The sequence below is a fragment of the Rutidosis leptorrhynchoides genome, chromosome 9, assembly GCF_046630445.1.
Source record: "Rutidosis leptorrhynchoides isolate AG116_Rl617_1_P2 chromosome 9, CSIRO_AGI_Rlap_v1, whole genome shotgun sequence".
In the NCBI taxonomy this organism is placed as follows: Eukaryota; Viridiplantae; Streptophyta; class Magnoliopsida; order Asterales; family Asteraceae; genus Rutidosis; species Rutidosis leptorrhynchoides.
Window position 1 is genome coordinate 373,059,085 of NC_092341.1, and position 20,870 is coordinate 373,079,954.

Below are 20,870 nucleotides of genomic sequence, written 5' to 3' on the forward strand. Positions count from 1 at the left end.
TTTTATTTTTATTTTTAGGAATCGTATGTTTTTACATTTTCTTAGGAAATGTAATTTTTTATTATTTTTAATGAAAGTTATTTTTATTAATTTATGTTATATTTAAAATCATAAAAAAAGATAGTAAAAATATAAACTGACATGCCTAACTGACAGATGTCACCACTCTCCACTTTTCCTGACTCAACAAGTCAGGCCTGACATGTCAAGTGACCCTCAGTCACCACTACTAGTGCGCTCTCTCGTTTAACGTTTTCTTGTTGTTCATAAAACCCAAAACGCAATTTTCTACCATCAACAACTACAGAATCTTCCTCTTAAACAACAACTACCAATCATCATTTATCTAATATATAAATTTGATTGCAAATCCCAATACCCTGTATAAAAACAGGTAAACGCTCACTCGTTCACCGTTACAAAAACACATCATCATTAATCATTAATCATTAATAAAGATCAAATGGATGTAAGAACTAGAGCTCCAGGGAAGATCATACTCGCCGGAGAACACGCCGTCGTTCATGGATCGGCGGCCGTTGCAGCTTCAATTGGTTTATTTACATCTGTATCTCTTCGATTACATTCACCTTCTGGTATTTACCCGCTTTATTAACTCTATACCGGCGACGGTTGCTGTTTTTTTATTTATTTTTATTTTTATATTTTTTTTTGTTATTTCTACTTTTTAACACTATTAGTTAATTAAAAAATGTATATTGTTAGTCCTGATTTGATAGAGTGATTAAAGTGCCAACCAGGTGCTCGATAAAATGATTCACCGGATAGTAAATTTTTCTTACTGAATGAGTACCAAATAAGGACCGTATTATAGTTTCAGAATACTAGTGATTTGAGTGAACGATTACGACATGATGCAGTTAGAAAGACTCAAGTTACATTCATATAAGCGCTGTCGTGTTATTCGCTGCTACTTTTTATGTTGGTTCCCTCAGCAAATTTTATATGAATGTTCATTTTGGTATAAAGATGGTTAATTTAGTATGTTCTTTAATCACCATATTCGATTTGATTCATTTATACAAGTTGTATAGACCAGGAATGGTACCGCGTAAAAGATACCGTTCTTACAAAAGAGGCTTGATTGTAGATGTGGCCAAAACAACATTGATGATAACAAGAAAGCCTTTTAAACTTATTGGAAAATATGAACTTAAATGTTGAAATTTAAATCTATCCCTGGCGATATCTAAATATTGCATTTAAGATTATATTTTAATCAAACTTACTCTTGGCATTTCAAATATCATAAGTAAATGGAAGTCTCTTGGGAATTATGTAATGTCCAAGTTACAACTTTTTATTATATTAATCGCACCTTAAGGTTTTCTGTATACCCCATTAGGGATGGTCGAATAGTGTATATACTAAACATTACTTATAAATTCTCTGTGTTTTCTGGCGTCTCTGATTGTGTGCGTTCCTAATGTCAGAGGACTGAACTAAGTTAAAATGTAGTAGTCATTACAGCTCATCACGAGTCCTCTTTTACGTGTAGAAATTTTTATTTGATCCTAAGGAATTACTGTGTTTTCTTTAAAATGATCGTGGAACCGTTAGAAGTAATTTCTGGTTTGTGGTGTTGATTCGTCATTTTCTGTGGTTATAAGGCTAACCGTGGAAAATGTTTTCCTTAAAAGTAATCACATCACAAAGACATTAAAGTTAGTGAGGGCCCGCACAATGCGGCGGTAATGAATAAAAATATATTTAATGATGTAAAATGATGATTGGTGTAGAGATAATGGTTGCATCAACTTAGATTCAATCAATCATAAAGGTGTAGAGAATCCGTTGGCTTAATTCAGTCATAAAGTTGTCAGCACAGCACTGTATCTGCAGCAACCAATTGTCTATCTGTTTCATTGCATGACAGCTTAAGTTGAAACTTGTCAATCGAGTTCAAATAAAACAATAATATGTTTTGTAACTGCTTGGATTCTTGGAAAGACTAAAAAGTAGTCCTACAAGAATAACATATAATTACTACATGATCCGTCTGTCACACATGTTTAATCCATTGTCCTTGATGTTTTGAACAGATAATGATGATACCCTGACACTCCATCTCATGGACGTGGACCTACATTTGTCATGGCCAATTGGAAGAATTAAAGAGGTGTACCCTGATTCAGTTAATAGTATTGCATCTTCACCCACAACATGTTCCGTGGAAACTATCAAACTACTTTCAACTCTTGTGGAAGACCATAATATCCCAGAGGCAAAAATCGGAATTGTTTCTGGAATTATCGCTTTCCTTTGGTTATACACCTCTATCCAAGGGTATGATTTACTGTTATAATTTCAAGTCTGTTGGTGTTTCATTGTTTTTTTAACTTGTTCAACCTAGTAAATAGAGATGACAATTTCAAACCAGGTCAGTTTTGGTTTATGTCCAACAGTTTAAATGGGTCAAATAGATAATTTGACTTAATGGAAACGAGTCAAACAGTTCCTGAGTCATCTGATGTGTTATAAGGTACTAACATAGTTCTTCTGCTGCTTCAGGAACAAACCAGCAACGGTGAGAGTTTCGTCTGAACTTCCTTTGGGTGCAGGATTGGGGTCATCTGCAGCATTCTCTGTTGCAATTTCTGCTGCTTTAATTGCTTTATCTGCAGTAAAAGTTAAATTTGGGAAGGGAGGAGAGGGTTGGGTTGGGTTTGGAGAAAAAGAGCAACAGGAATTGGTGAACAGATGGGCTTTTGAAGGTGAAAAGATTATTCATGGGAAGCCATCTGGGATTGACAATACAGTCAGCACCTTTGGTTGGTATTTCTTTCTTTCTTTCTTTCTTTCTTTCTTTCTTTTAATTAAATAATAATATAACAGCTGGGCTGAACTTGGGATTTCTATATTGGCTGGTTTGGTAACCAAACTATCTTTTTACAATAGTCACAAGTAAATTGGCTGCAAGTGGCCACCTCTAGTAATTGTGCAACCATGGGTTGTTGCTTATGTGTGTGTTTTCGGTATCTATCTACCATTCACTAGTAACTTTATGACACTAGTCTCGTAGTATGTTTTTATTATATGATATTAAATTAATTTTCGCACTATTGTGATTGTTGACAGGAAATTTGATAAAGTTCAAGTCAGGTGCTTTGACATGTATAAAATCGAATATGAAACTTAAGATGCTAATTACAAATACTAAAGTGGGTAGAAACACAAAAGCACTAGTAGCAGGTGTTTCAGAACGTAAGAAGAGGCATCCTGATGCTATGACATCTGTATTTACTGCTGTTGATTCTATCAGTAATGAAGTTGCTTCAATTCTTGAATCATCGTCATCATCATCTGGTTATGGTGATGAGATTGAGAAGGAAGAAAGAGTACAAGAGTTGATGGAAATGAATCAAGGTTTGCTCCAATGTATGGGGGTTAGCCACGTTGCTATTGAGACTGTAGTACGCACAACTCTTAAGTATAACTTAACTTCCAAATTGACAGGAGCTGGTGGAGGTGGATGTGTTCTAACTCTATTACCAGCTTGTATCCTTCTTTTTTTTTTTTTTTTTTTTTTTATCATTTCTTATTATCCCATATTTTCTTCTGTCCTACTTGCATACTATTGTCATCATTTAGAGCTGGTGAAATGGGTAGCTTGGGTAAAGACTTAATTCATTGGTCTGGGTTGAAACAAGATGATTAAAGTTGAGTCGTGTTTGAACCAAAACACCTTTTGTCTATTGTTTTTTTTTTCTTTATATAGATATAGATAGGTAAAGATAATGGCGTGTCAAATGTGATCACAAGAGGTTTATTATTCAATAATTTTCTTGTGTATTTTTTTGGTTTTTTTTTTTTTTTTTTTTTTTTTAATTTTTTAATTTTTTTTGACGGGCTACAGATAAAAAACATAACTTATACGGAGTATAGTGTTATATGTGACAAGTGTAGGGTGAAATTGCCACATACAGTCTAGTTGATAATCATATTGTTTGTTTGTTTGTTGGCTTAACCATTGCTTACAGTATTATCTGCACCAGTTATTGAGAAAGTAATAAAGGAGCTTGAGGAGGAATGTGGATTCCAATGTTTTATTGCTGAAATTGGTGGAAACGGAGTTGAGATCTGCTTTGATGGACAAACCTGACCATTTTATCTCTAGCAGTCATCTCATTATTGCTTGCACACAGATGGTTCTGTAATTCTTAACTCCTTGTATTCTGGAACTAGTTTATTTATCGTGTGCGATTAAGCAAGCGCTCTCTCTCTCTCTCTCTCTCTCTCTCTCTCTCTCTCTCTCTCTCTCTCTCTCTCTCTCTCTCTCTCATACACACGAGTATTTCATAATGTTCAAAATATGACTTTATAGCTACCATTGCGTTATCAACCCACAAAGTTTAGGTTGTAAGAACACAAGGTAATATTCACAGTAATGGCAAACAACACTCGATGCATTTTATTAACAACTGATAAGCCATATATATATATGGCAGAGCAGTGACGGAGCTTGAAAACTTACGATGAGGGGCCAAATAACTCAATCAAAACATGTATACTCTTATATATAATAGTTGATAATATATAAAATACTCCTTCGTCCCATTACAAGTGTTCAGTTTGACTTTCCAGAGTCTTTTTAGTTCAACTTTGACTCTAAATAATTTTTTTTTATTATGTAACTTTTTACGAAAATGATATGAATGAATTGTTTTTTAATTGTATTTTAATGGATATAAATTTATAAATTTGATCAACTATTATATAACACAAATAAAATTATTTAGAGTCAAAGATAAACAAAAAAGACTGAAAAGTCATACTGGACACTTGTAATGAGACGGAGGGAGTACTAAATAATACTTTCCATTGATGCTATATTGCTACGGCAAGATGAAACTAAATAGAACACCCAAGAAGATGAAAAGTCGAGAGTATAATAGGATTTGTAATTTAATAGCCTAATTATTTAATTTAACATTTAATTTATTAACCAATGATTAATAAACCGTGCTATACATCCAAATTTTAATATGATGGAGTCAAAATTTTAATATTTGGTCCATATAATTATACTTTTTGGGAGGACCATCATGCCCTTACAATCCTCCGTCACTGTGACATAGTACAAAAAACCATCAAACACCACGTTTTACGTACTCAACGTTAACCAGAAATAAAAGAAACAAACCGTAGGAATAGCTAGACTCATTCTACGGCTACAGCAGCATAAACAAACTAAACATTAAACTTAGGGAAATTGATCAAAATACATTTTTTTAAAGGCTTCAAACAAAATACACTTTTTTAAAAAAAAAATTGTCTTTTTACACCATTCAGTAGACGGGAATTCTGTCTACCACCTTTATCTGTCGTCGACTACCATTTTTATAAAGTAGTCGATGGTTTTTTCGTCGACTACTCAATACAGGTGGTCTACTATATAGTCGACGAAGTTATAAGGCAGTAGACGTAACCCTGGTAGACTACCTAAAAAACATTTAAATGTTAACTTTTGTTGCTTAGGTCAATAACACACATTTAGTTAATATAAATTACAAAAAAAGAAACACATGTTTTCTTAAACCATAACAAGATTGTGACACATAATATCTCTAAGACACATATATTAGAGTTACATAAACAACTAATCTGGATAATAACTGTCCGCATCTGTCTTTTTACGATAAACAACCTGTATTGAGTAGTCGACGAAAAAACCGTCGACTACTTTGTAAAAATGGTAGTCGACGACAGATAAAGGTGGTAGACAGAATTCCCGTCTACTGAATGGTATAAAAAGATAATTTTTTTTAAAAAGTGTATTTTGTTTGAAGCCTTAAAAAAAGTGTATTTTGATCAATTTCCCTTAAACTTAGATTGGGTACTAAGCCCATATATTAAAGCAGACCTACCTAAATGAGCCTATAACAAAGAAAAGCCCAATATAGGTTACACTTCTCCTGCAATTCACGTGTGTATTGTTTTGTGAATCTACCATAACTACAAGATATTTAGGAAGGACAGTAGTCTAGTAGATCCCACAAATATTAAATGAAAATTGTTCTTCATCATTTTCCGAAATGCTTGAAAGAAAACCAAAATTATTACAGTTTACTGATCAACAACTCTGGCTTCACATCACATCATTCTTAATCTGAAAATCTTGAGGTATATGGACATTTTTCTACGCTACTTTCAAGAAACGGCTTCACATCACATCAAGCTTGAAACACCTTGTTTGCATATGATGTACGGAGTATAACTCTTCTTGTGTTGATATGATACATAGCCTCACGTCTTCCATTTTGTGAAGGAAAGAAATCATTCGGTACTCTCACATCTTTTCTAATGTCAAAGAAAGAGATGATTGGTGCTCCCAAACTCAAAGCCCCACATTTTTTGCAGTAAATAAAAACTCTCGTATCAAAAACTACTTGTATGTTCAAATAACCTTGGTTTTGATTATGTCTTAACATCCAAATAGAATTTTAGCTCAAACTTTTCACCAGGTGCCTTTTGAACTTGATCAAATATGCACCAAGATTATAGTTTGATTGATTAAGCTTCAATGCCTTTAAGAGCACTTAGCTTCAACCACATTTCTAATGCCCGGAGAAAAAAATCGTTAAATAACTTTGCGGCAAATCAAGGGGATGACCTCGTTTGAGTACGTATGTGTTCATCTTGGTCTAACTTCGTTTAAGTATGTGCATATATATATGTGCTGTTGGTTTATTTTGGCTAGTAGAAGATATGTTTATCCCACATTGGTGGGAGGAAGATGTGAGGGGTGAGTGACTTGGTTATATAAGAGGGGCTAAGTCTTCATTCCAAATCGCACCAATCAATACACTTTAAGTATTTGATTATTTCTTTCTTTCTTACCCTTGTTTGAGAGTTGTATTAGTTAAATATTTTGGAGAGTGTAGTTGGCTTAAGAGAGTTGTCTATATCATTGTAACAATTTGTGATATAGTGCATTTTCTCTCTTTGGGGGCTGGTGGTTTTTCTCCTGTTTTGGAGTTTCCACGTTAAATCTTGTGTTGTGTATTGTTCTTATTTCTTTACTATTATTGTTGGGCTGGGTGGTGGGAATTAGTGAGACCGTAATATCCCAACAACTGGTATCAGAGCGTCAGGTTTGACGGGGGTCTCGGTTATAGGAGTCGGAGTATGCTCTGTGGTTGCCACGGGAGTGGATCGTCCACATCAGAAACGAGTTCTATTGATCGTATAGGGTATCTGGTTAGACAATATTTTTCTGATTCGTAGTAATAGTTGGATTTGTTAGTGGCGAGTTGTGGATTTCCGATTTAAAGGGTCCTGGCTACCTGCTACATCTTTTGGCTATTCGAAACGTGAGCAAAATCAGAGAAAGTGTTGTTTATAGGATACGGATACGATGTCGAAGTTCAGTCCAATGAGGTTTGATGTAGAGAAATTTGATGGGAGGATCAATTTTGGCTTATGGCAGGTTCAAGTCAAAGATGTGTTGATTCAGTCCGGTTTACACAAGGCTTTGAAGGGTAAATCCACCCTTGTTCCTGGCAGTGATTCTAGCAGTAAGTTCGATGAAGAAGAATGGGATGATATGGATTTGAGGGCAGCAAGTGCGATTCGTTTGTGTCTTGCAAAGAACGTGCTTGCAAATGTGCACGGGTTATCAACGGCAAAGGAGCTTTGGGTTAAACTAGAGCAGTTGTACCAGGGCAAGGGCATCTCAAATCGGTTGTGTCTTAAAGAACAATTTCATACTCTGCGTATGGATGGAGGTTCAAAGATTTCAGATCATCTAAGTATTCTTAACGGTATTGTTTCGGAACTGGAGGCTATTGGAGTTAAAACGGATGATGAAGATAAAGCTTTGAGGTTGATATTATCTTTATTATCGTCCTATGAGCACATGAAACCTATTCTAATGTACGGGAAAGAAACGTTGAAGTTTGAAGATGTTACTAGCAAACTCCTATCCGAGGAGAAAAGATTGGAAGGTAACGGAGTCTCGTCATCAGAAGCTACGGTACTGTTGTGTTCGGATAGGTAGAAGAGAAACTCTAGAAAGAATCTGACATGCTGGAAGTGCGGAAAGACTGGACATGTAAGGGTTAATTGTCCCGGTGGAGCTAATCCGGTAAATGGCTCCAAAGACGCTAACATTGTCTCCGTTGTTACGGAGAGTGACGAATTCCTCTGAAGTCACGTCATCCTCATGGTGTGTCCGCGCCACCGTGGAAAGGGATTTTCGTTAGCGGTTCCACAATTACACATGGGCATTGGTTTGGCGTTGATGCAGGCTGTGTGGTGGAAACTGATGTTGTAGCTGATGGGACTTTCGGGAAAGCCAAACAAGGAAGTTGCACCATAAAGTTTCAGCTGGTTGTTCAACAACATGTGCCGAGGTGAAATGCTTGGAATGTGATATTCTAAGTGCTATACTCTTAATGGTGGAGTATGATAATTCTTGTTAAGAGTTATGATTGTCTGTGATGACAATGATTGTCGGTTTAGACAATGTTCGATGAAGATGCAAGTTTTGTCTCTTGGGAGATAATGTCAACGGCATGAAGATGAGGATCTTGAAGTTGTCGTCGAGGAAGCGTCTACATCGGTTATCCTTGCAATGTGGAAGCATGGTTATCTTCTTCTATCCAAAAGGTGGAGATTTGTTGGTTTATTTTGGCTAGTAGAAGATATTGTTTATCCCACATTGGTGGGAGGAAGATGTGAGGGGTGAGTGACTTGGTTATATAAGAGGGGCTAAGTCTTCATTCCAAATCGCACCAATCAATACACTTTAAGTATTTGATTATTTCTTTCTTTCTTACCCTTGTTTGAGAGTTGTATTAGTTAAATATTTTGGAGAGTGTAGTTGGCTTAAGAGAGTTGTCTATATCATTGTAACAATTTGTGATATAGTGTATTTTCTCTCTTTGGGGGCTGGTGGTTTTTCTCCTGTTTTGGAGTTTCCACGTTAAATCTTGTGTTGTGTATTGTTCTTATTTCTTTACTATTATTGTTGGGCTGGGTGGTGGGAATTAGTTATACCGTAATTTCCCAACATGTGCTTCCATGGTTGTTTATGTACACATCTTAATCTTATTATGTGGTTATTTGAATTTGTGTTCGGTCTGTGTATGAAGTGGCCTGAGTCTATGTTAATGTGAGTATTTAGGGGTCGGACTCTCGAATCATGTGTCATTAAAGAAATCTGTGATAAAGATGTATACGATCAACTACGTGAAGATCTAACTGGGCATATCTGACGTCTTCCAACAAACTAGCCATTATCTATTTTTATTGTTTTTTATTTAACGTGAATTTTAATTCTCAGGATGTTTAATTATTGTAATTTTTTTTAGAAAATTCAAATCTTGTAACGTTTTAATTTCGTGTACTTTTTATTTATTTTTATGAACGTTTTAAATGTAACGTTTTTAATTTCGTTACTGTGTCATAATTAAAAATAAAAAATAAATTTCACGTCATTATTTACTTTTCAATAACTTTTCATAATAATCTTACTCGTTACAACTTTCTTTCCTCAATCATTGTCATGTCACGATCATAACTTCAAAAAACTCGTATCCATTTCACGTCACTTATCTATAGTTTTAATACTTTTCGATAATATGATATCAGAGCTACCATAGCCCTAGTTAAAATCATTACTCAACCAGCTATGGTTTTCACGAGCCAGTTGCAAACATTGAAACACATATACCCTACTTAAGATAGTGAGATAACTATGATACTGAAATTTTCTACACATCATCATTTAAATAAAACATAAGCGTTTTAACTACTTGAAGGTTTAAGTCGATCAAAGTAAGAGAATGTTACAAATTAAAGAAAAGTCAAAAGGAGAGTTGAAGATGAACATGCAATGGATGTATCAAACGGTGCCTAAAGCAAAAGCCACGCATGTTAGCCACGTGCTCCTCAAAATATACATGTTAAGAGACGTGTCAACACCATCAAAACCCTTATCTATTAACAAAAAAGACGACGATGGTATTCTTAGACATTATCACATTAATAACGGCAGAAGAACACGAAGCGACCATATCATACAACTTAACAGTTTGAAGACTAGAGTTATAAAAATGATGTCTAAAAAACGTGTTAATGTTTCTTTGTTTGTGTACGCCTTCTTCTTGTTGCTAACTCCAGCTTTTTCTGGTACGTTTATCATCGATCATATCATTATTAGTTACATAGTATTTAATTAGATATAGATTAATGTAGTTTTGCTTAATTAGTTTGCTTTGTGTTTCAGAGTAATAATTATTTGTTGATACGGTTTTTTGTTTGTTGGCAAAAAAATGAATACTATTAGACGAGTTCTTTCTCGAAAAGAAACGAGAACAAACCGAAAATACAAGCAAAAATACTATTAAACGAATAATATTTGTTTATACGTTATGAGTGTAGTCTTGATCAGATATAATTTGCTTGTATAGATATTTGTACTGTCTTACCTAGTTTTATTGTAGATATAGGATCACTCTGTTTTTTTATAATTGTTTTTCAAGGACTTAGTATAAAATCTTCGATAATCTTATTGGCGAATACATCCTTTGGGACTTTCCCCTAAAGATAAATATATTAAAACCGAATACATTTGTAACAATCAAAAACCAAAAAGGCGTAATTAGACTTCACAGAGAGAGGTGATGATTTGTACAAAATTAATATTTGTAGACAGGGCATTGAACGACATGATGTATGATGTTTGGATTGTATTCCATGTCCAACCATCACAAAGATATTCTAGTTTATGGACCCTCATACTGAGAATGTCATGTTCTAACTTACACTAGCAACATATTGAAAAAGAGTCGAAAAACCTCACATATGATCCGTATATCTAAGTAAAAATACAATTAGCCCAGTGGAAACATTATACATTCATCATAATGGTATTAAATGCCCGTAAACACATACGGAGTAGAGTAGTTGTACCACCCAAAGGGCTTTTGGCCTAGCAAGGAACTCAACAACAACTTTGACGTTGTGAGTTCGAGTCCCGTGGACGAAAAGGGCGTGTTGTTCAAAAAATAATACCGTATAGATCACTGCTTTTGATTGAGGTTTCCGAATGAATGAATTTAAACACATTTTGTGTTATCGCCATCTAGACTCGTAGGTTATTAATGATCGTAATCTCTTTGTACAATTTGAGCAATTATGTCTAACTATACTGCTTTTTTTCAAAAAAAGGCAAGACCCCAAAGTTGTAGACAGTGGGTCGTTTGGAGATTCCCATGTATCCAACCACTAGGCCACCCCTTGTGGTTAGTATTATACCGCTGTATGTTTGCATAGTTGATACTTTCATGTGTAAATATATGCCGCCAATCATTTATATGGTGTAACAAGAATGGTAACTAGTAGTACTCGTGATTTGTAGATGAAGAAGACAACCTACTTCAAGGGCTCAATAGTTTTCGTCAATCTAGAAACTTAGCAGCATTATCGAAGAACAACAATGCCAATTGTGTGGCTGATGAAATAGCCGATGCACTAGAGAATAAAGCATGCAGCTCAATGGCCGGTCCAAGCATCATCACAAGTACTCAACCTCGGTACGCAAACTACCCTGATATAATAAAAAAATGTGACATTGATATCAACACGACAGCCGATGGTGTTATTTTGCCCGTTTGTGTACCTAAGCGTGTCACGACTCTTGTGCTCACAAACTATACACAATCCTCGTACGCAAGTTATTTGAATAATTCAAGGTATAGTGGAATTGGAATCGGTAAAGAGGATGATTGGGTGGTGGTAGTGTTAACAACCAACACTCCTGCTGGAACGTTCTCTAATAATGTGGCTGCACCACACTTTAATCCTGTTAGCTGGGGTCTGGCTATTGTGATGTTATTTTGGTTTGGTGCAGTTTGGTAACCAGTTGTAAGAATAATGTTATCTGTTAGTTTGTATTAGACTTGTAACTTGATAGTACTTGTGGTATGACGATATATATGCATATCTACGTTTTCATTTCCTTTTCTTTCAGTAGAATTAGGACCGTATATCATTTCTTTTAGTAGAATTCATACCCCAAAACAAATCAAACAAACATTGACCGGTATTGCTATATTTTTGGAATAATCTATGCGTGATCGAAAGGCACACCAAGCAAGAATATGCTACAAATGCTGAACACCCCTCTGAACTTTGGCATGTATTAGCTTTGTGAACGTACTATAGAGAGTTGAGGAAAATCTTGATTTCATTCATTGATAATGATACAATACATAGGAGAAATACACAACTTTCCCTAATTACATGGAGATATAAATGGTAAAGATACAATTATTAACAACAATATATTCATTGATATCTTTAGATATCAATATCCTTAACATGCCCCCTCAAGACGGACGGTCTGGTAGTGAGTCCGAGCTTGAATTTGAACCATGTAAATGGCGCCCGAGCTAGCGGTTTTGTTAATGGATCAGCTAGCTGATCATCTGAAGAAACATGAGTGACACGTAGAGCTCCCAACTGCACTTGTTCTCGAATGAAATGATATGCCAAAGCTAGATGTTTCATGCGCGAGTGAAAGACAGGGTTAGCACTAAGCAAAGTAGCTCCAAGATTATCACAATAGATGACTGGCCGAGCATGCAGAGATTGTTGGAGTATGATACAAATTCAAAGCGAGCGGAAGCATTTTTAAAACTTTACAAAATCATACTCTTCCACGGATCATTGTACAAAACTTTAGTAAACAAAACAAATTAACGAAACTGAACAAGAGAAGATTAGAATACAACCTTTGTAGCCCTTTTGAAGATCGAATTTGAAAAACCCAAAGAAGAGTTCCTCTAAACGGTAGACACCCAAAGTTCCAACCTTGCTTCGATCTATACCTTCTACTTAACGGATCTTTTCTTTTCCTTATTTCCACCAAAACCCGAACCCAATTATAGATCTCAAGTATTTTGGTTACTTGAAAATGAGAAAGAGAAATAGCATTTTATATGTGTGTTTTTGTATCTCAAGTTTCTATATATATTTTCAATACCAAGACTTGGTATTATATAGAATAAAATTGATACATATAATACAAATATAAAGATTTGGAAAGATTTTAAAAGATTTGCAAAATCAAATCTTTATATAAAATAAGATTTACAAATCAAATCAAATCAAATCTTATTTATATCAAATCAAATCTTATATATTATATAAAATATGATTATAGTACAAATCTTTATATAAAAAATAAGATTTACAAATCAAATCAAATCTTATTTATATCAAATCAAATCTTATATATTTAGATTTGTAAGTATATGTACACACATAAAAAAAAACTTACTTAATTTATTAAACCATTAACTAATGATTAATAAATTAATTTCCGATTAGAAGGTATATCAAACAATTTACGATTGGCCTTTGTGTGTGACCGAATAGGATAAATGGACTTTTATTATTTAATGTCATGGGCATATCTTCGGAATATATGTACCACGGTCAAACCACGATCGAACCGTAGCCAACCCGAGAACATATTTCTAACAGACTCCCACTTGCACTGACATTAATAATATTGGCCTGTCTTAAAAGACACACCGTGTGTAACAACTAGTCTGCTACGTTACACTCCTATATTTTGATTTATATCAGTCATCCTTTTGTTCAAGATATCTATATGAACGTGTGACATGGTTAAGTGTCAATCATCATCATTCGAGATTATGTTTCCCGATAGAGATTTGTGGTGATCAAATAGACTGCTATTGCATCAATTCAGTCGTAGCATGGCCATGCATTTAATGCAGCACAAATCAACGAGGGGCCCAGAGATATCGCTTCAACTTGCTATGAGAAGAAGGAACAAATTGCTTCAACTGTATAGACATCCACCACATCCCATATTGTACCTGATCTGCACCCTTATGACTGGCATTTACGCACAGCGTTAAATACAGGTCAAAGTAGAATATAGTTTGTGTTAGGATTCCTCATACATATCCACTCTAGGATAAATGATATTGCCATCTTAGAGCTTACTTGTGACTTAAAACCATGAAGTAATGTCTAAGTGTGGTCATTCCAGAACCTTGAATCAACTATCAAGTTCCTCGTGAATGTAGTTTCATATAAGCCTATATTACTACACTTCATAGCAGCCTTAATTCAATTCTCTCTTCCTTAGAGAATGACCGACTGTGGAAGTTTATGAAATAGTATTCATTGGAAGTTAAAACATGCAAAATGAAACATGGCAATATACAATGAAATGATCGCATCGTGCGTATAATATAATCTCAATATATTAATCATCAGATCAATTGCAACATATATTATTGCCCAATGTTTAAAGTTTCAAACTTAACATAATAAATACAATCAAACTTTATCATCAATGACACGAATGCCAATAGACATGCTATGAGCATCATGCTTAGTCTGTGGCAAAGGCTTGGTGAAAGGATCAGCCAAGTTCTTAGTCGTGTCTACTCTACTTAATAATATGTCATTTTCTGCTACAAGTTGACGGATGTAATGGTACTTTCTGAGTATATGCCGTGTGCGCTTTTGTGACCTCGGTTCTTGAGCCAAAACAACCGCACTCACATTGTCGCAGAAAATCTCAACAGGATCATAGATTGTAGGAACCACTCCTAGATCCCCGATGAATTTCTTTATCCACATGGCCTCTTTAGCAGCTTCATTTACCGCTATATAATCGGCTTCTGTCATAGAATCAGCAATAGTACTTTGCTTGCCACTTCTCCATGTGACGGCTCCACCGTTCAACATAAATACAAATCCTGATTGTGAAGAGCAATCATCTCTATCTGATTGGAAACTAGCGTCTGAGTATCCTTTGACGCTCAGCTCGTCATTCCCACCATAGACCAAGAACATCTCTTTGGTCCTCCTAAGATACTTTAGAATGTTCTTGACTGATATCCAATAAGCTTCACCAGGATTGGCCTGATAACGACTAGTCATGCTTAGTGCATACGACACGTCAGGCCTAGTGCATATCATCGCATACATGATCGATCCTATAGCTGAAGCATATGGAGTCCGACTCATGGTAGCCGATTCCAAGTCAGAATTAGGACATTGAGACTTGCTCAATATCATTCCAGGGTTCATAGGAACTCACCCTTTCTTGGAGTTATGCATACCGAATTTCTTCAGTATCTTATCTATATATGCACTTTGGTTTAGCCCAATTAATCTCCTTGACCTATCTCGATAGATCTTTATACCCAAAATATATGATGCATCTCCTATGTCTTTCATGGAAAAACATTTCCCTAGCCAAGCTTTGACATCTTTCAATGTCGGGATATCGTTTCCCATGAGTAATATGTCATCGACATATAGTACAAGGAAGACTACAACACTCCCACTAGACCTAACATAGACACATGGCTCATCTTCGCCTCTAATAAAACCAAATTCTTTGATCTTCTCATTAAAGCAAAGATTCCAGGTACGAGAAGCTTGTTTAAGTCCATAAATGGACCTTTGAAGCTTGCACACACTGTAATGACCCGGAAATTTCCGACCAAATTTAAACTCTAATCTCTATATGGTTCCGACACGATAAGCAAAAACCCTAAAGTTGACCCACACTTTTTCGATCATTCTATACTTATAAGATTAATATTTATATAAATTAAACCTTACCAACATGATAAGCAATCCAAATTGTTGAGATTTATGTTTCCGAAAAGAGTTTTACACAACGTTTGACCGATGATATCACGAACTATACAATATATGATAATTATACGTTTGTGTATATATATGTATATATACATATTTAACATGATTAATGAATGTTTTAATATCTCATTTTGTATTAATAACAATAAGTTATAAGTATATTTTGAAACTACTAACTTAAGTTTTCAAAACGATAACTATACGTAACGTTATTTGACATAAATACTTAAGACTTATAATGTTTATACATATATCGTATAAGTAATGTATTTAATCACTTTTAAAGACTTAAATACATAAAATCATATAAGTGTATTCACAAAAGATAGCTATATTTGAATCCTCATTCCATTTTTCACAAAATTTCTATACGTATATCTAGAGTATTTGTACTCGTATCATACCTAGCTTCTATACGTATTTACTATTGGTATATACACATCAAATCACCACCTAACCAGCCCTTGTTCATGCCTTATGTATAAGGTAATTACTTTTGAATGATTGTAAGACTAATTACAAAAATACAAACTAAAAATTTGTCCATGTCTACTACATAAACATTTTTTTAGGAGTATATATGTATCCTCATTTTGTTTCATTTTTACTTCCATTCTCTAGCTAAAAACACCCACACTCTCAAGAACATTAAACTCCATAAACATTCAGCAAAGTTCCATGAAGATCTAGCTTCAAAAACCTTACTTAAACACCATAAGAAAACCATACAAAAACACTTCAAGAAATCCTTCCAAGAACACAAACTTACTTCCAATCTTTCATCCACTTCCATCACCCTTTTGATTCTAGCTTCTTACTCCTCTTTTACAGAAACCTTGTCCAAGGAACTTGAGGTAGTATCTATGTTCATAACCTTATTCGATTCATATATATATATAGCTATCTTATTTTGTGGTATAAAAGTTTAACAACAAGAACATAGTTTGAATGTTTTCAAACTTGTTTGCAAACTAAATAGATCCTTCTAACTTAACTTTTAAAATACTTCAAGACCTGTAATATAACTTAAATATATGCTAATTTAACAAGGTATAATTTGGTTTTTCAAAGAATATCTTAAAAACTGTTTTTACGACGTCGGAGTGCCACCGGGGACTGTTTTGGGTTGGATAATTAAAAACTATCTTAAACTTTGAGTTGGAGGTTTATGTTCTGGAAAAATGATTTTTACTATGAATATGATAACACATAAAAATTTCATGATTTAATTCAAAGTATAAGTATTTTTAGAAAAATAATCATTTAAGGTTGTTTAAATAAAGGAAAATGTTTAACTTCATAAGTTTTACTAAAGTTTCACCTATGCCGTGTGATTTTGAATACAAACCAAGGTATTTTCAGTTCATAGTCTTAAAGAGGGACTCGATCCAAGGAGATGGCAAGTTGAATCAACGAAAACGGATTTGTAACGAAGAAACTATGACCGAAACAAAATTGGTTATCCAAGACTTGTTTAACTTCGGGATTAATTGGGAAAAATTAAATAAAATCACATCTTTCTAAAATAACATGATATTTTATATATATGTACTCATAATTCAATTTTATATGGTTCAGGATCACCCGTAAACAATACGAGAAGATTAATCATAAGATCCCATGATTGTACGCAACACGTCATTTGACAACACCGGTACTTTATGTACGCAACACGTCATTTGACAACACCGGTACCGTGGGTCAAGATTAATCTCGACCAATACATATACGATGAGGGTTTTATTTATTTCATTGGGGGTTTATTAAACATCTAAATATGAACCATTAAAATTGAATTACTAACAACGAACTGCTAACTACGGACTAAGGAATTATTCAAAGTATTAAAAGTATAACAAGTATATATATGTGACGTTTGTTTAAAAAAGAAAAGGTATTGATATATTATATATGGATAGGTTCGTGATATCAACCGGAGACCAAGTCAAATTATATATATATCTTCAAGACGAAAGTGAGTATATAGTCCCACTTTTAAACTCTAAATATTTCGGGATGAGAATACATGTATTTTATGTTTTACATTATGGACACAAGTAACTGAAAAATATATTCTACGTTGAGTTGTACCACTGGCATACTTCCCTGTAGCTTGGTAACTAATATTTACAGCGGTATTGTAAACGCGAATCCTGTTGATAGATCTATCGGGCCTGACAACCCCAACCGGACTGGACGACCAGTATTCAACGGTTGCACAGTACTTCGTTTCGTGACTACACTTGGTACAGTGTAGTAAGATTTCATATTAAAGGGAATATGCGACGTGATTAATTGTTAAGTATGGTTACCAAGTGCTCAACCACTTAGAATATTTTTATTAAAATGTTTATATATGAAATCTTGTGGTCCATCGTTATATCGCTGCTAGCATCAAACCTATATATCTCACCAACTTTATGTTGACGTTTTAAAGCATGTTATTCTCAGGTATGAATTAAGACTTCCGCTGTGCGTTAGCTCATATTAAGGATACTAGTTGGGACCATTTAAGCCATGATACAAGAACGTTGCATTCGAGTCATTGAAGATCATTAAAGACATTTATTAAGTAAATGACAGTTTAGGTCATTTGGATATCGAGAAATGTTTGACGAGTTTATTAATTTTTTTATGTAAAGATAGATTGCCTTTTAAGAATAAATGCAACGTTTGTAAAATGTATCATATAGAGGTCAAGTACCTCGCGATGTTATCAACTGTTGTAATTCGTTTGTAATCAATATGGACATCGTCCGGATGATTAGTTTCGGATCCTTTCACACACTATTAGGATACTTAGGATGTACATAACCCTCAGGTTGTGTCATAAACACATCCTCTGTTAGTTTACCATTAAGGAAAGCTGTTTTTACATCCATTTGCCATATATCATAGTCATAAAATGCAGCTATGGCAAGAAGTATTCTAATAGATTTCAACATAGCTACTGGTGAAAAAGTTTCATCATAGTCTACACCATATTGTTGCGTGTAACCCTTAGCCACCAGTCTGGCTTTGAATGTGTGTACATTTCCATCCATATCGGTCTTCTTCTTAAAGACCCACTTACACCCAATAGTTTTAATACCTGGTATATGATCAATCAAGATCCAGACTTGATTATCATGCATGGATTGGATCTCGTTGTCCATAGCCTCCTTCCATTTGGCAGACTCGGGGCCTGTCATCGCTTCCTGATAGGTAATAGGTTCATCAGAATCTATATTTTTGTCATCAACCTCAAATATGTGTAAACTATATTTCTTTGGTGTTCGACGCACTCTATCAGATCTACATATGGGTGGTGACTGTAGGTCAGACTTTCAATTGCAGGCTCGTCGACCTCTTGAGGAGAATCGGTTCCAATATCGGTTTCCATGTCGGTTGATTCTTGAATTTCTTCAAGGTCAATTTTGCTCCCACTAGTTCCTTTCGATATGAGATCCTTTTCAAGGAAGACTCCCCTTCGAGACACAAAGACTTTGTTCTCAGTAGGGTTGTAAAACAAATATCCAAAAGAATCATTCGGGTAACCAACAAATAAACACTTTTCAGATCTGGGTTCAAGTTTATCTTGAGCTTCACGACGAACGTAAGCCTCACAATCCCAGATTCTTAGATATGAGAGAGACACAGTTTTACCATGCCATATCTCATAAGGTGTTTTGGAAACTTTCTTGGTTGGGATGAGGTTAAGGATCCTTGCGGCAGTTTGTAGGGCGTAACCCCAAAAACTGATTGGAAGTATTGTGCGGCTCATCATGGATCGAACCATATCAAGTAATGTTCGATTCCTCCTTTCAGCCACACCATTATGTTGTGGTGTTCTAGGAGGAGCTAATTGTGAGATTATCCCACAACCCCGTAGATGATCACGAAATTCATCATTAAGATATTCACCACCTCTATCAGATCGAAGAATCTTAATTCTTTTGTTCAGTTGATTTTCTACTTCGTTTTGGTATGCCTTGAACACTCCAAAAGTTTCAGACTTTTGTTTAATTAAATAAACATAGCCATATCTACTGAAGTCATCAGTAAATGTAACGAAGAATCGTTCCTGGTGTCTAGTAGGCGATCTGAACAGACCGCACACATCAGTGTGTACCAACCCCAATAGATCCTTTGCCCGTTCACAGTTTTCTGTGAAAGGTGCCTTTGTCATTTTTCCTGATAAGCAAGATTCGCATTCATCATACGATATTATATCAAATGATTCTAGAATTCCATCTGACTGGAGTTTGGCTATGCGTTTCTTGTTTATGTGGCCTAAACGACAATGCCATAGATACGTTTTATCCAAAACATCTTTGGATGAATCAACATTGTAGATTGAACTATCATTTAGCTTTGCTGTGGTTTCTAAGATGCCTTTACAAGGACTAGCCTTGAAATAAAACATCCCATTTTTGTGAACAAGTATTGATCCATTATCAAAATTAAAATTAAAACCATCATTAAATAAAGCATCAAAAGATATAATGTTTCTTGTCATTTCGGCACTGTAGCAAACATTAGATAAAACAATACATAAACCAGAATCAAAAGAAAGCTTGTATTCTCCAATCATGTCAACAGAGGCAACAATCTTATTCCCCATGATTAGATTAAGCTCTCCGGTCTTCAGCTTCCTACTTCTTGTGAGTCCCTGCACATTTGTACAAATGTGAGTACCACATCCCGTGTCCAATACCCAGGAATTAGAAATAGTAGTATTTTTTATTTCAATCATAAACAAACCTGAAGGTACGGCGACTCCCTTAGCCCGTAGTTCATTAAGTTCCTTCAAGTACTTAGTACAATTGCGCCTCCAATGTCCTTTATCCCTACAATGAAAGCATATTGCTTCTTCAGGAGACTTGGTTTGCGGGATCTTTGAAGTAGAAGAGTTAGCAATGCCCTTAGGTTTAGGTTTGAAGTTGGACGTGCCAACCTTACCCTTGCCCTTGTTCTTGCCCTTTGCTTTGTTTTTCTTCTTCTTAATCCCACCTTCACGAATGGCTAGAACGGTAGTTGCGGGTTTAGCTTTGGCCATGTTAGCCTCAGCGGTTTTCAACATGCCATGGAGCTCCATGATTGTTTTCTCCATATTGTTCATATTATAGTTCATAATGAATCCTTCATATGCACTAGTCAGCGAGTTCAGGATAAAATCCGTTGCAAGCTCCTGACTTATGGAAAAA

The 20,870-nt window shown here is 35.0% G+C and overlaps 2 protein-coding genes across 2 annotated transcripts; both read left to right on the forward strand.

Annotated features, from left to right (window-relative positions):
• Positions 1-297: 297 nt before the first annotated feature.
• On the forward strand, positions 298-4,230 carry LOC139866362 (mevalonate kinase). The gene is made up of 5 exons (XM_071854590.1): positions 298-596; positions 2,064-2,307; positions 2,533-2,792; positions 3,100-3,519; positions 4,002-4,230. The coding sequence occupies exons 1-5, from the start codon at positions 464-466 to the stop codon at positions 4,121-4,123; spliced, it is 1,179 nt and encodes a 392-aa protein (XP_071710691.1). The 5' UTR covers positions 298-463; the 3' UTR covers positions 4,124-4,230.
• Positions 4,231-10,024: 5,794 nt separating this feature from the next.
• LOC139865619 (uncharacterized GPI-anchored protein At3g06035-like) lies at positions 10,025-11,945 on the forward strand. Its single transcript, XM_071853690.1, has 2 exons — positions 10,025-10,155; positions 11,387-11,945. Exons 1-2 carry the CDS (start codon positions 10,080-10,082, stop codon positions 11,884-11,886), a joined length of 576 nt encoding a protein of 191 aa, XP_071709791.1. The 5' UTR covers positions 10,025-10,079; the 3' UTR covers positions 11,887-11,945.
• The last annotated feature ends 8,925 nt before the right edge of the window (positions 11,946-20,870 follow it).

Bases quoted from the DNA above. Each gene is read 5' to 3' on its own strand.
- LOC139866362 (XM_071854590.1), top strand. From the start codon at position 464: ATGGATGTAAGAACTAGAGCTCCAGGGAAGATCATACTCGCCGGAGAA. The intron at 2,308-2,532 runs GTATGATTTACT...CTGCTGCTTCAG, and splicing joins TTATACACCTCTATCCAAGG to GAACAAACCAGCAACGGTGA. The intron at 3,520-4,001 runs GTATCCTTCTTT...CATTGCTTACAG, and splicing joins TCTAACTCTATTACCAGCTT to TATTATCTGCACCAGTTATT.
- LOC139865619 (XM_071853690.1), top strand. From the start codon at position 10,080: ATGATGTCTAAAAAACGTGTTAATGTTTCTTTGTTTGTGTACGCCTTC. The intron at 10,156-11,386 runs GTACGTTTATCA...CGTGATTTGTAG, and splicing joins GCTAACTCCAGCTTTTTCTG to ATGAAGAAGACAACCTACTT.